This window comes from Phoxinus phoxinus (genome assembly GCF_949152265.1).
Source record: "Phoxinus phoxinus genome assembly, chromosome: 2".
Taxonomy (NCBI): domain Eukaryota; kingdom Metazoa; phylum Chordata; class Actinopteri; order Cypriniformes; family Leuciscidae; genus Phoxinus; species Phoxinus phoxinus.
In genome coordinates this window covers 19328478-19340049 of record NC_136877.1, presented here as the reverse complement: position 1 = coordinate 19340049, position 11572 = coordinate 19328478, and the positions used below count along the sequence as shown (strand labels likewise).

The window sequence follows — 11572 nt, the reverse complement described above, 5'->3', positions numbered from 1 at the left end:
TCAGGAACCGAAAGCGAATATAACTTGCCCTTAGGCGGAGACTTACCTGGCAGTAAATCTATAGCACAGTCATAGGGACGATGCGGAGGGAGAGAAGCAGCTCGAGACTTACTGAACACTTCCTTCAGGTCCAGGTACTCCGCGGGCACGTTAGACAGATCCCCTGTTTCCTCCTGAAACACAGAAACAGGTACAGACGAACAAGCAGACACAAGACAGGACTTATGACACTCCTTGCTCCACTCCAGCACGGCTTTATGCTGCCAGTCCACGCGGGGGTTATGTCTGAGGAGCCAGGGATGTCCAAGGACGACGGGTGCAAGGGGGGAATCCATGATATAAAACGAAATGGTCTCTGAGTGGTTGCCAGCAGTGATCAGGGTGATGTCTTCGGTGGAGTGGGAAATGGTGGGAAGGTCTTGTCCATTAAGGGCGTGAACGGCAATCTTGTGTGTGAGGGGTCTGAGGGGAATTAGAAATTTCAGTGCAAAGCCGTGATCCATAAAATTACCTTCCGCTCCCGAATCCAAAAGTGCGTGACAGTCGTGCTGGTGGACTGACCATCTAAGTCTTACCGGAAGGAGCGTGGAGGTAGATGTCGTCGTGGATGAGGTCTTAGCGGAGATCCCACCCGATAGTAGCCTCGAGTTTACTATCGGGCTGAGCCTTTTACTGGACAATTGTACGCAAAATGTCCAGTCCCTCCACAATACAAGCAAAGGCCCTGGGACCTCCGCCTCTCCTTCTCCTCCCGGGAAAGCCGAGCTCGACCCACCTGCATGGGTTCGGGATCGTAGGTGGGGCTGACTGCGTCCCTGCCACTGGATCTGGGCTCGTTGATTACTCCGAAGGGACGGGTGGACAGAACTCGACGCTCTACCCGAGACAGCTGAGCGTCCACCCGCAGCGCCAGGTCGATGAGGCCAGTGAGGGTCTTGGGCAGATCCAGGGCGTAGATCTCCCTCTGGACGCGGTCAGCCAACCCATGCAGGAACAAGTCCCACTGCGCCTCCTCGTTCCATCCGCACTCCGCCGCCAAGGTCCGGAATTCTCCCCCTGGCGAAGCTCGGCCAAAGCCCTGGCCGCCTCTCTTCCCGACACGGCCCGGTCGAAGACGGTTCTCATCTCGGCGGCGAGGGTCTGGAACGAGGCACAGCATGGGTCCTGGTGCTCCCACACTGCCGTTCCCCAGAGCGCCGCCTTCCCGGTCAAAAGCGTCAGCACAAACGCCACCTTGGACTGCTCGGTACTGAACGTGTGTGGTTGTATTGCAAAGTGCATCGAGCAGCGGTTCAAAAACGCACGGCAGAAAGATGGCTCACCACAATAAGGGGCTCCGCTCGATGAGAGTCCGCTGGAGGTGGTGGGGGAACGGCTGGTGTGGGCGGCGCAGCGGGAACTTGTAAGCGTTGGATCTGCTGGGTGAGCTCGGACACCTGCGTCACCAAGGCTTGCACTGCGCGACCCGTGTCGCCGATCTCCCTCTGTTGATTATCCATCCGGCGAACAGTGCGAACGTGCGTGCGTGCGTGCGTGCGTGCGTGTGTGTGTGTGTGTGTGTGTGTGTGTGTGTGTGTGTGTCCTGGTAATGTTATGGGGACCAGATATGTCCCCACAAAGATAGTAATAGCCTACCAGTAATTTTTGGCCTTGTGGGAACTTTTTTTGTTTGTTTAACCCCTATGAGGAAAACAGCTTTTAAAAGTAAAAAAATTAATTAGCTATTACATAAGCCCCATTCACACAGCACTTTGAACCCGGCAAATTGCCGGAACGCCTTCTGTGTGAACGCAAACACGACCCGGGTTTAATGCCGGGATCGATGCCGGGTTGGGGACCTAGTAACATTGCCGTGTTCAGACCCGGAACGCGCGCTGTGTGAACAAAAGCCAGGACAAATGCCGTAAGGGGTGTGTCGTAGTGATGATGCACGAGCCTTCGCAATGTGGTAGTTATCGTGCGACTCTGTTACTCTGTTAGAAGAAAGTTTGTGTTCGTCATCGATACAAGAAAGAACGAAAAGATGTCTGCAAACTGGACTGAAGCAGAGACCCGAGAGCTCCTTGCAATCCGCGCCGAAGCTGAGATCGTTCGTTCGCCACCTTATACGTCACATCATAACGTCACGCGTCTATCCGGGACATACCCGGGTTGTGTGTGAACGCACTCTCTGATTCCGGCAAATCACTGGCAGTTTGAATGAACCATTTTCAAACGAACCCGGGTCAAATCCCGGGTCACTTTATCCGTGTATTTTCCGGAATCTCTGTGTGAAAGGGGCTATACAGTATGTGTTATTTTTATGGTTCTTTTTATGTTACATAGCCTACAACAGTTTAACAATTTCTCCACAAAAAAAAGTTTTTTTCTTTAGCCTACTTCTAATGTCATTGGAGTGTAGGCCTACCATATTCACGGAAGGTGTCTTTAGTGAAAGTGAAGGCGGGGTCTGCTGTTCTTCAGACGGCAGCACTGATCAACAGCATTACTTCACATCACACAACTCATGAGCAGCAACACTTGACGAAATACAGCCATGGACGTACTTTAACTATCAAATTTTCTTTTGTTATTATTTTTTCGTTTTTTCTTGCTGTTGACATATCAAAACTTTATGCAGTGTCTAGAATATATCATTGCAAATTAAGATAAAACCATGTGCTTTACTATAGAGTGCAGCACTGTGGCATTGTGGCAGAGCAAATGTTGCTGTACTTTTACCTCCAAGAGATGAAGAGACATTCATTTGGATATCTATATTGTGAAGGAACGAAATCATCAGAAACCACAAACAAACATGGAGACATTTACAATTCAAGATATGCTCATCAATTCCACTGATATTTATAAAATATTATGTGGATTAGGAATCGGGAATTTGTCGGAGTGTAAAAATGACAGTGACAGCACGTTCGAACCAAAAGGTAAAAAAATTAACTTAATATTATATTTACATTTATTTTATATAGGCCTACACATATTTAGATTTATTCATATTTAACTTTTACTGCATGCAGTTTTTGCATTAGCGCAGGCTTTTTGTGTTGATAAATATGTGAACCAATACAAGTTTCGTCTTGTATAGCTACTTGTTCAAAAGACACACAAACTGCTTGTTAAAACTTGTAAAATATGATATTCTCATCTCGTTCTCTCGTGTTTGTTTGTCAGATATGAACCAGACTGTGCGGATCGTGCTGTATGTGTTGATCTTCCTCCTGAGCTTCTTAGGGAACAGCCTCATCATCACTGTTCTGGTGCGGAACCGGCGCATGCGGACGGTCACCAATCTGTTCCTGCTGTCTCTTGCCGTCAGTGATCTGATGCTGTGTGTCTTCTGCATGCCCTTCACACTCATCCCCAACCTCATGAAGGACTTCATCTTCGGCAGTGGCATGTGTAAAGTGGCCACGTACTTCATGGGTGAGTCATTTTGATATTTGTAGTTCACACTTCACTTTTTTTGCAGCTTCTTCTGCCAGATAGAATACACTGTAAATAATATTGTTGGATTAACTTTAAAAAGTAAGTTACATGGTTGCCTTAAAAATGTGAGTTCATTGAAATATTTTTTTTTAGTTATTACAATGAAGGATACTTTTACAGTTCAGTTAGTCCAACTTAAAATTAATGTGAACTTTCTCAAATAGTTGAAAAAATGTTTTCAGAATATTTATGTTTGTTTGTTATTGTGATGATGACAGTGGTGCTTGATACAAAGTAATACCGGTTTTATTTTATCTGTGAGTTCTACACATTTGGTCTCTTTTTTTTTCTTTCAAAATATGATGATACAAATTATTATCTTTGTAAATAAGGTAATTCAGATGACAGCAGATCATTTACATTTTAATTTAATCTTGAATCAAACAATAAACATTTTTCTCTCCAAAAAAATATCCGAAGGCTACATGCCGTTATATTGTAGCCCATGTATATAATAGTTCAAACAGTTTTTGCTATGTTACCAAAACTGGTTACACTTCATTTTTTTTAATGTGTTTTTTACATGGGTTAAGGTTAGGTTTATGGGAATGTTCAGGGTTAGTACCTAGTTATAACAGTTATTGTAATTGGTATAATAAGTACACATATGTACATGCGGAACAGGACTGTAAAATAAAGTGCTACCATAGTAACTGTGTTACTTTGAGTGTGAGTATCATGATACACTTCTGTATGAGAATCTCTAATATTCTCTGATCTGACAAGCATGTACCTTAAAAAAAAAGGAAATCTGATAACATTAAACGCTAGACATGCAGACTATAAAGGGTCACTTAACAAAAGGAAATGCTTAATGTTCCAGCTGCTTTTATTCTCGCATTTGGTTTGTAAAAAAGATTGATTTAGAGATTTGCACTAATATAAATAAAATGCTTTTTATTCTATTGTAAGCCCCAATTGTTGCGACAAGAGTTTTTTTTTTTATTCCACCCTTGAGATTATAGTTTATTGGAAGGCATATTTATGACTTGTTGAATTGTGTAACAATTCTGAAAACTATTTATAGCCAGTTGGTTGCACACTTCCAGATGTTGCAAATGTGCCATGTAAACAATTTAGTAATTAGACAATGCCACTGTCTCTTTATTTGATGCATCAGCATGTTTTATGTGTTTGTTTTGTGCTTTTCTGTAATACTTGTTCATGATAAAGCTGACGCAATTTACATGCTCTGTTGTTATTACTGCGTGTATGTTAACATTGCTGTCTAATGAACTGCTTTCTTACTAGTTGCAAAGTGTGCAGTGTTACGCCATTAAGTTTATTAACAGTTCATGCCTTTGTTATCAGGGCTTAGAGATATTTGTTATGAAGTTTTCCCGTCTGTTCCCATTTTTGTGTTTACTTTTGTTTATAGACGCATATATATCAGACCTCCTGAGAATCAGTACTTTAGCAAGTCCAGATTTATTTCTGTATGTGCAACTGAGTTCTGTGTGTCCAAACACACAGGTATTTCGGTGAGCGTATCCACATTTAACCTTGTGGCCATCTCTCTGGAGCGCTATAGTGCCATCTGCAACCCCTTTAAGTCCCGTACCTGGCAGACGAAGTCCCACGCTGCGAAAGTCATCACAGCCACTTGGGTCGTGTCTTTTCTGCTCATGCTGCCTTACCCGATAGGCAGCACCCTGGTGCCTTTCATGCGCAGTAACAACAGCACAGGCAACATGTGCCGCTTGGTTTGGCCCAGTGATGTCATGCAGACCTGGTAAGATTCATTAGGACTGTGTGTGTCTTATTCTGTTTGAGGATAAGGTGTTAAAGGGAAATTTCACCCACAAATGAAAATTAGCCCATGATTTACTCACCCTCAATCCATCCTAGTTGTATATGACTTTCTTCTTTCAGACAAACATATTAAAAATGACATATTAAATTTTATATTAAAAAATGTGCTGGCTCTTCCAAGCTGTGAATCCCTGTTTCTGGTTTGAAGTCCATCAAAGTTCATCCATCCATCATAAAAGTGCTCCACACAGCTCCGGGGGGTTAATAAAGACCTTCTGAAGCGAAGTGATGCGTTTCTGTAAGAAAAATATTAATATTTAAATATTACGCCACTTCTGACATCATAAGTTGCGCTTTAGGCGCAAGTAGACTGCTTATGGCCGTTTGGCTGGAGGCTAGAATGTTAAATATGAATATTTTTAAAGGCCTTTATTAACCTCCCAGAGTACCCCCCCCCCCCCCCCATTCACTGCCATTATAAAATGTGGAAGAGCCAGGATATTGTTTGATATAACTCTGATTGTATTCGTCTTAAAGAAGAAAGTCATATACACCTAGGATGACTGAAGGGCGAGTACATCATGGGCTAATTTTCCTTTTTGGGTGAACTATCCCTTTAAAGGAATAGGGACCAAAAAGAAAAAATCTGTCATAATTTATCGTCATGTTGTTCCCACCCTGTATGCTGTTATGTTTTCGGCAGCAGTTATTTACACTAAGAGTAAAAAAAAACTTGATGATATTTATACTGAGTGTAAATAGTGGTAGATACTGTTTGCACAATGTATAAGTGCAAATAGGGACAGATGCTATTCACACAAAGTGTAAATAGAAGTAATATACAGTCATGTTTCTACTAGAGGGAAAACAGAGCATTGGAGTTAGTGAAAATTGCCGTTGCTTACAGGATTATTTGCACTAACTGTAAATACTTTTACTGTGGAATACAAAAGAAATAAAAAAAAAAAACGTCATGCTGCTCTTTTATTTATTCAATAAGTTTAGTGTGACCATGCATGTTAAACCTTACAAAAAATAAGTACACTTTTAAGTATACTTCAGTAAAGATCAAGTATATTTTTAAAGAGATACTTCAGCATTTAGCATTAAGCCTTGCATCAGTAGAAAACCTGTAGTATTTTCAAATTACCATGCTTCCCTCCCTTATGTCCCCCTGAGATGAGAGATTTATGTATTTTTTGTCTGGAAAAAATCCTCAGATGACGCAAAATGACGTTTTTTTGCGTCATCTGAGGATTTTTTGGCCAGAGGCTAGAGACTACAGCCAGTAGTAGGAGCTAGTGCTGCATGTTTTCAACCCACCCATAGAGGGTGGGATCTCACTCACAGAATTTACAAATAGTGTCAGCCATCTTTTTTTAGAACCTAAGCTAACAGGGTCTTGTTCTGTGGAGAAAGCTGAGTAGTAGGGGTTACCATACATCCTTTTTCCCAGACACGCCCGGCCGTTGAGATCGTCCAAAATGTCCGGGATTCGGCTTTTGCTTTCACAGTTGCCATTCATTGTTTACATGCACACCTTTTGTTTCAATCTAACTGGATTCACACCGATTGGTGAATCTGAATGTGGTGTTTACATGAACGCTAAACAAGTGATCGGTTGATGTGCGTTTTAGCATTGCTAAGAAAATTCCCACTCCTCCCTGAGAGATAGCCCATGAGACCGGTGCGTCTCACAGGTGCCGCTCAGTAATCACGCCACTGGCCTCGCGTCGTTCTACCGCGGCCGTCAGTCTCGTCCTGCTCGCCACAGTAAATATAATGAATGGCGACTGTAGAACGCAAAAGCCGAATCCCAGACATTTTGGGACATTATAAATCCCGGGCAGACTTGTCACGGAGACTCACAATAAAACAACGTCTTTTAAGTTTCGAGTCAACTAGTAGCCTATAGTTGTTTAACTGCACTCTTACCGGTAGGCGTGGTTTGGGAGTGGCCTCGTAGGGAAGCGAAGCAAGTGCATTCTGAGAGTTGTTGTCTTTCATCCACATGAGCCAAAAATACATTTTCTGGCTTCTTTCAGTCTAGTAGGCTCCAAATTCAATACAACAAAAATGACCCATTTTAAATACACATTCATCTTTCCAGAGGTGAAGTATCCCTTTAAGTATACTTATGTAGTAAGTGATATCAAAGTAGTAGTACTTGTAAGTGTACTAGTACTACTTCGAATTCATTTGGCCCACCTTTTAGTGTATAAAAGTATACTTTTAATGTAAACGTTGAATACACAACTAGTTTACAACTGTGTTTTTCATTTGTACTGCAACTATACTAAAAGTGAATTTAGGTATACTGGTAGTTTATTAGTTAAATAAGTATTTTTTAGTTTACTAAAACCCTAACCCTAAGCACTTTGAAGTATACTCTTAGTAAACCACTAATTGTAGTTATATACTGCATAGTATACTTGTAAGTTTTTTTTTAAAAAGTGAACTTAACATCATACTTATAGTTTACTTGTTTTGCACTTTAAGTATGCTACTATGTTCAAATTTAGGTATTAATTTTTATACTTAATATAAACATTTAACTGTAGGCCATACTTTAATTATTTCCCTGCCAGCGTTTTTGTCTTTTTCTTTTTAAGTTGCTAACCATCGCCAGCATTTTTTATCATTTTCACAAAAATGTTATGGTCCCCAGAATATTTAGTTGTATAAAGAAAGAACAGAGACAAACAAACAAACAAACAAAAAAGGATCAAAACTTGAATGTGGGTAAGTTTCATAAAAAAGCAACATTTTGAACAAGGAGCTGAGAAAAGACTTTGTCCGGATGGGATTCAGAACGATGATCAAAACACAGATGTAGTAGAGCGAGTTCATCAACACCCCCAAAGCTTCACATTTGTTTCCTCTTCATGGGTTCGATATTCCATGCAGTAACGTTAGGCAGTTTTGATTTACATGCTGTTTAATGTTTGATGATCCCCTTATATTACATATGCATAAGCAATGCTTCTATATGTGCCTCATTGCTTAGATACGCATGACAAATTAAAGCAAAACTTGTTCTAAAATCGGCTCTGTTCATAATCTGAAGATACAAAAATTGGAGTGTGTGCCCAATCATATAGTACCAGATTTTCATGGAAATCTGTTAACTCCGACTTTCCAAAGTCTGCAGATTGGCTCTGATTTTCAGCAAGTGGCATCAACAACTCCAGACTGTGAATCAGGGCAAAAGTTGTCTAGTGTTTTCCAGCCTTTAAGCTTCACTAAAATTGTGAATGTGTTCCAAAAAAAACCCTCCAACCAATGAAGGTGGAAGTGAAATAGTGAATGGAAAAGAGCTGTAAGGTTCTTCAAATTTTTTACAAACAAACAAAAAACAGGTTTGGAATGACTTGAGGATGAGTAAACCATTTTAAATTCAGGGTAATCGATCATGTAAATGTAAACCTAGAAAGCTACCCAGCATTTGCAGTCTTACTTTTCAGCTAAAAAATACTGTCAACCCCATGTCTGACTTTGCAACTGACTTACAGTATCTCTCTCTCCTCTCCCTCTCTTTTAAAGGTACGTTTTCCTGTTGCTGATACTCTTTCTCGTGCCTGGGATCATAATGATGACAGCTTATGGCCTCACCTCAATCGAACTCTACAGGGGAGTCAAATTTGAAATGGCTAATAGGAAGTCAAACAAAGGTATGGGAAAAAAAAGATAGTCTTCCTGACCTCAAATGTGTAATTATCGTATAAAAGCCTTTTAAATTGAGTTGTTTAGTCATGAAGTCAATTTGTAGGACAACCCAGAATGTGCCCTTCATTTGGAATCATAAATATCGTAAATTAGAGTTCTGAGCACATAAACGACCAAGTGAAGTTGTATTTACAATGGGAAATCTGGAATTCTATGAATTCAGATATACGGTGCTTAGCATAAGTGAACACACCCATGCTAAAGTTGATAAAAAAGAGGAATAAAAAAATCATCTTTTGATCTTAATTGATCTTAATGAATTTAAAAAATGAGGAAAACTCCAACCTTTAAGGACACCAATTTTCTTTGTGAATGAATAATGTATTGTAAATAAATGTTCTTTTTTAAAATACAGGGTGCATAAGTTAGGACACCCCTATGTTAAATTCCCATAGAGGCACCAAGATTTTTATTTTTAAAGGCCAGTTACTTCATTGATCCAGGATACTCTGCATCCTGATAAAGTTCCCTTGGCCTTTGGAGTTAAAATAGCCCCACATCATCACATACCCTTCACCATACCTAGATATTGGCATGGTTTTATTTCAGTTAGCCTATAGCTGGTTTGATTTGCATTGAGAGATGATCTTATGGAAAGTACTCCATGCCAATATCTAGGTATGGTGAAGGGTATGTGATGATGTGGGGCTATTTTAACTCCAAAGGCCAAGGGAACTTTATCAGGATGCAGAGTATCCTGGATCATTGAAATAACTGGCCTTTCAAAATAAAAATCTGCCTGCCTCTATGGGAATTTAACATAGTGGGGTGTCCTGACTTATGCACCCTGTATTTTAAGGAAGAACATTTATTTATTTTCGATACATTATTCATTCACAAATAATGAGTTTTCCTATTTATTTATTTTAAATTAAGGCATTAATATCAATTTCCAAAAGAGTATTTTTTATTCCTCTTTTTAGTCAACTTTAGCATAGGTGTGTTCACTTATGCTAAGCACTGTACTACTATTTTAGCATACTGTTTTTCGTGCACTATATAGTATGGACATAGTCTATGAGAAAAGATGAGAATTAGCAATATTTTCCCACTAAAACGTTATTCTTTAAAATGCTATTTTGTAAAATGGGTGGTTATAAATAATGTGTAAAATAATTATTTTATTATTATTGAACAATTATTTACCTTGACTAGCCCTACTATGTTTTCCTCTTAGATCTATTTGCAGACATTTCTTTTGTATTCCTTTATTTTAGCAAGTTGAATAAGAGGAGGGTAACGTCCGTTTTGTGACCAACATAAAAGTGGTCTCTCATCAAAGACTCACTCATGTGTGATCACTAAATGCAAACTGCAAAAATGATATGCAAATGTTGGAGATAGTGGAGAAGCCGCTTTAGGATTACAAAAAGAACAGCTTTATCTTGAATCAAATAATCACGGTTTCATCCTCACTTTGCTCACTAGAGAAAGAGTACGGCGCGTCCAATCTGAAAAATGGCGACGGGGACGGCTGCTACCTCCAGCCGTCCAAGAGGAAGCGCGCCGAACCCGTGACGCTCAGCTTCAGCAACCCCAAATCCAAACTGAGAAGGGTTTGCAGCAACAGCCCTACAGCAAACCTCATGGCCAAGAAAAGGGTCATCCGCATGTTGCTGGTGATCGTGGCGCTGTTCTTCCTCTGCTGGACGCCGATCTTCGTCGTCAACGCTTGGAGAGCCTTCGACAGACGTTCGACCGACCGTCTCCTCTCAGGAGCGCCGATATCCTTCATCCACTTGCTGTCCTACACCTCCGCCTGCGTCAATCCTATAGTCTACTGTTTTATGAACAAACGCTTCAGACAGGGCATTCTGGCGACATTCAGCTGCTGTAGGGATGATTTCGATGAAGTGAGCAGGAGCAGCAGCCGGCGGAGCGCCAGAGGAGCTGGAGGGCTGGGAACGCGGTTCGGAGGAACCGGACAGGCCGACGGTAACACGCAAACCTCAGGAACGCTGACCAGGCTGACTGACACCAGCATCCGTGGCTCGGCACAAGCGTAACTGATACTCATCAAACCCTGAAAATTGCAGCGTAGGAACCCATTTTGGTTTACCAAAGAGTTTATCTTGAGTAAAGTCAATATGATATCAAAATCGTTCAGAGCTTGGCAGGGCCGTGCACAGACATTTTGGGGGGCAGGTAAATAATGTAATGAGATTATTGTTTCTAATATAGAAATATGAAATGATACTATTATATATTAAAGTAAAACCGACAGTAGATGGCAGCAAGTCGTAATAAGTGAATCGTCGTCCATTTAACCAATTCGTTCAAACCGGTTGATTCATTCATGAAAGAAGCAAATGTCCACTGAGTTTATGAATGGGTCATTGAATCATTGACTCATCCGATTCGTTCAAAAATGGTGAATCACTCAAGAACAAAACGCCGCTGTGTGTTGCAGGGAGACGTGACTTCTCTGCTTTGTTTGGAACTATTTTTTGTTGGCAAAATAGAGGAAAACATTCAAAATTGACAATGCTGTGTCTAAAAATAAACATAGTGTTTATCGAACGGCTGAATATTACATTTTGCAATCGTGCTGATATTTGCGAAAATAGCCGTCCTGCTTGTGTGATATTGCTTAACTATATTATGTAAT

At 40.8% G+C, this 11572-nt stretch overlaps 1 protein-coding gene across 1 annotated transcript; it reads left to right on the top strand.

Moving 5' to 3' along the window:
- The first annotated feature begins 2453 nt into the window (after window positions 1-2453).
- cckar (cholecystokinin A receptor) lies at window positions 2454-11572 on the top strand. The gene is made up of 5 exons (XM_079600851.1): window positions 2454-2924; window positions 3172-3423; window positions 4960-5218; window positions 8782-8909; window positions 10393-11572. The coding sequence occupies exons 1-5, from the start codon at window positions 2798-2800 to the stop codon at window positions 10968-10970; spliced, it is 1344 nt and encodes a 447-aa protein (XP_079456977.1). The 5' UTR covers window positions 2454-2797; the 3' UTR covers window positions 10971-11572.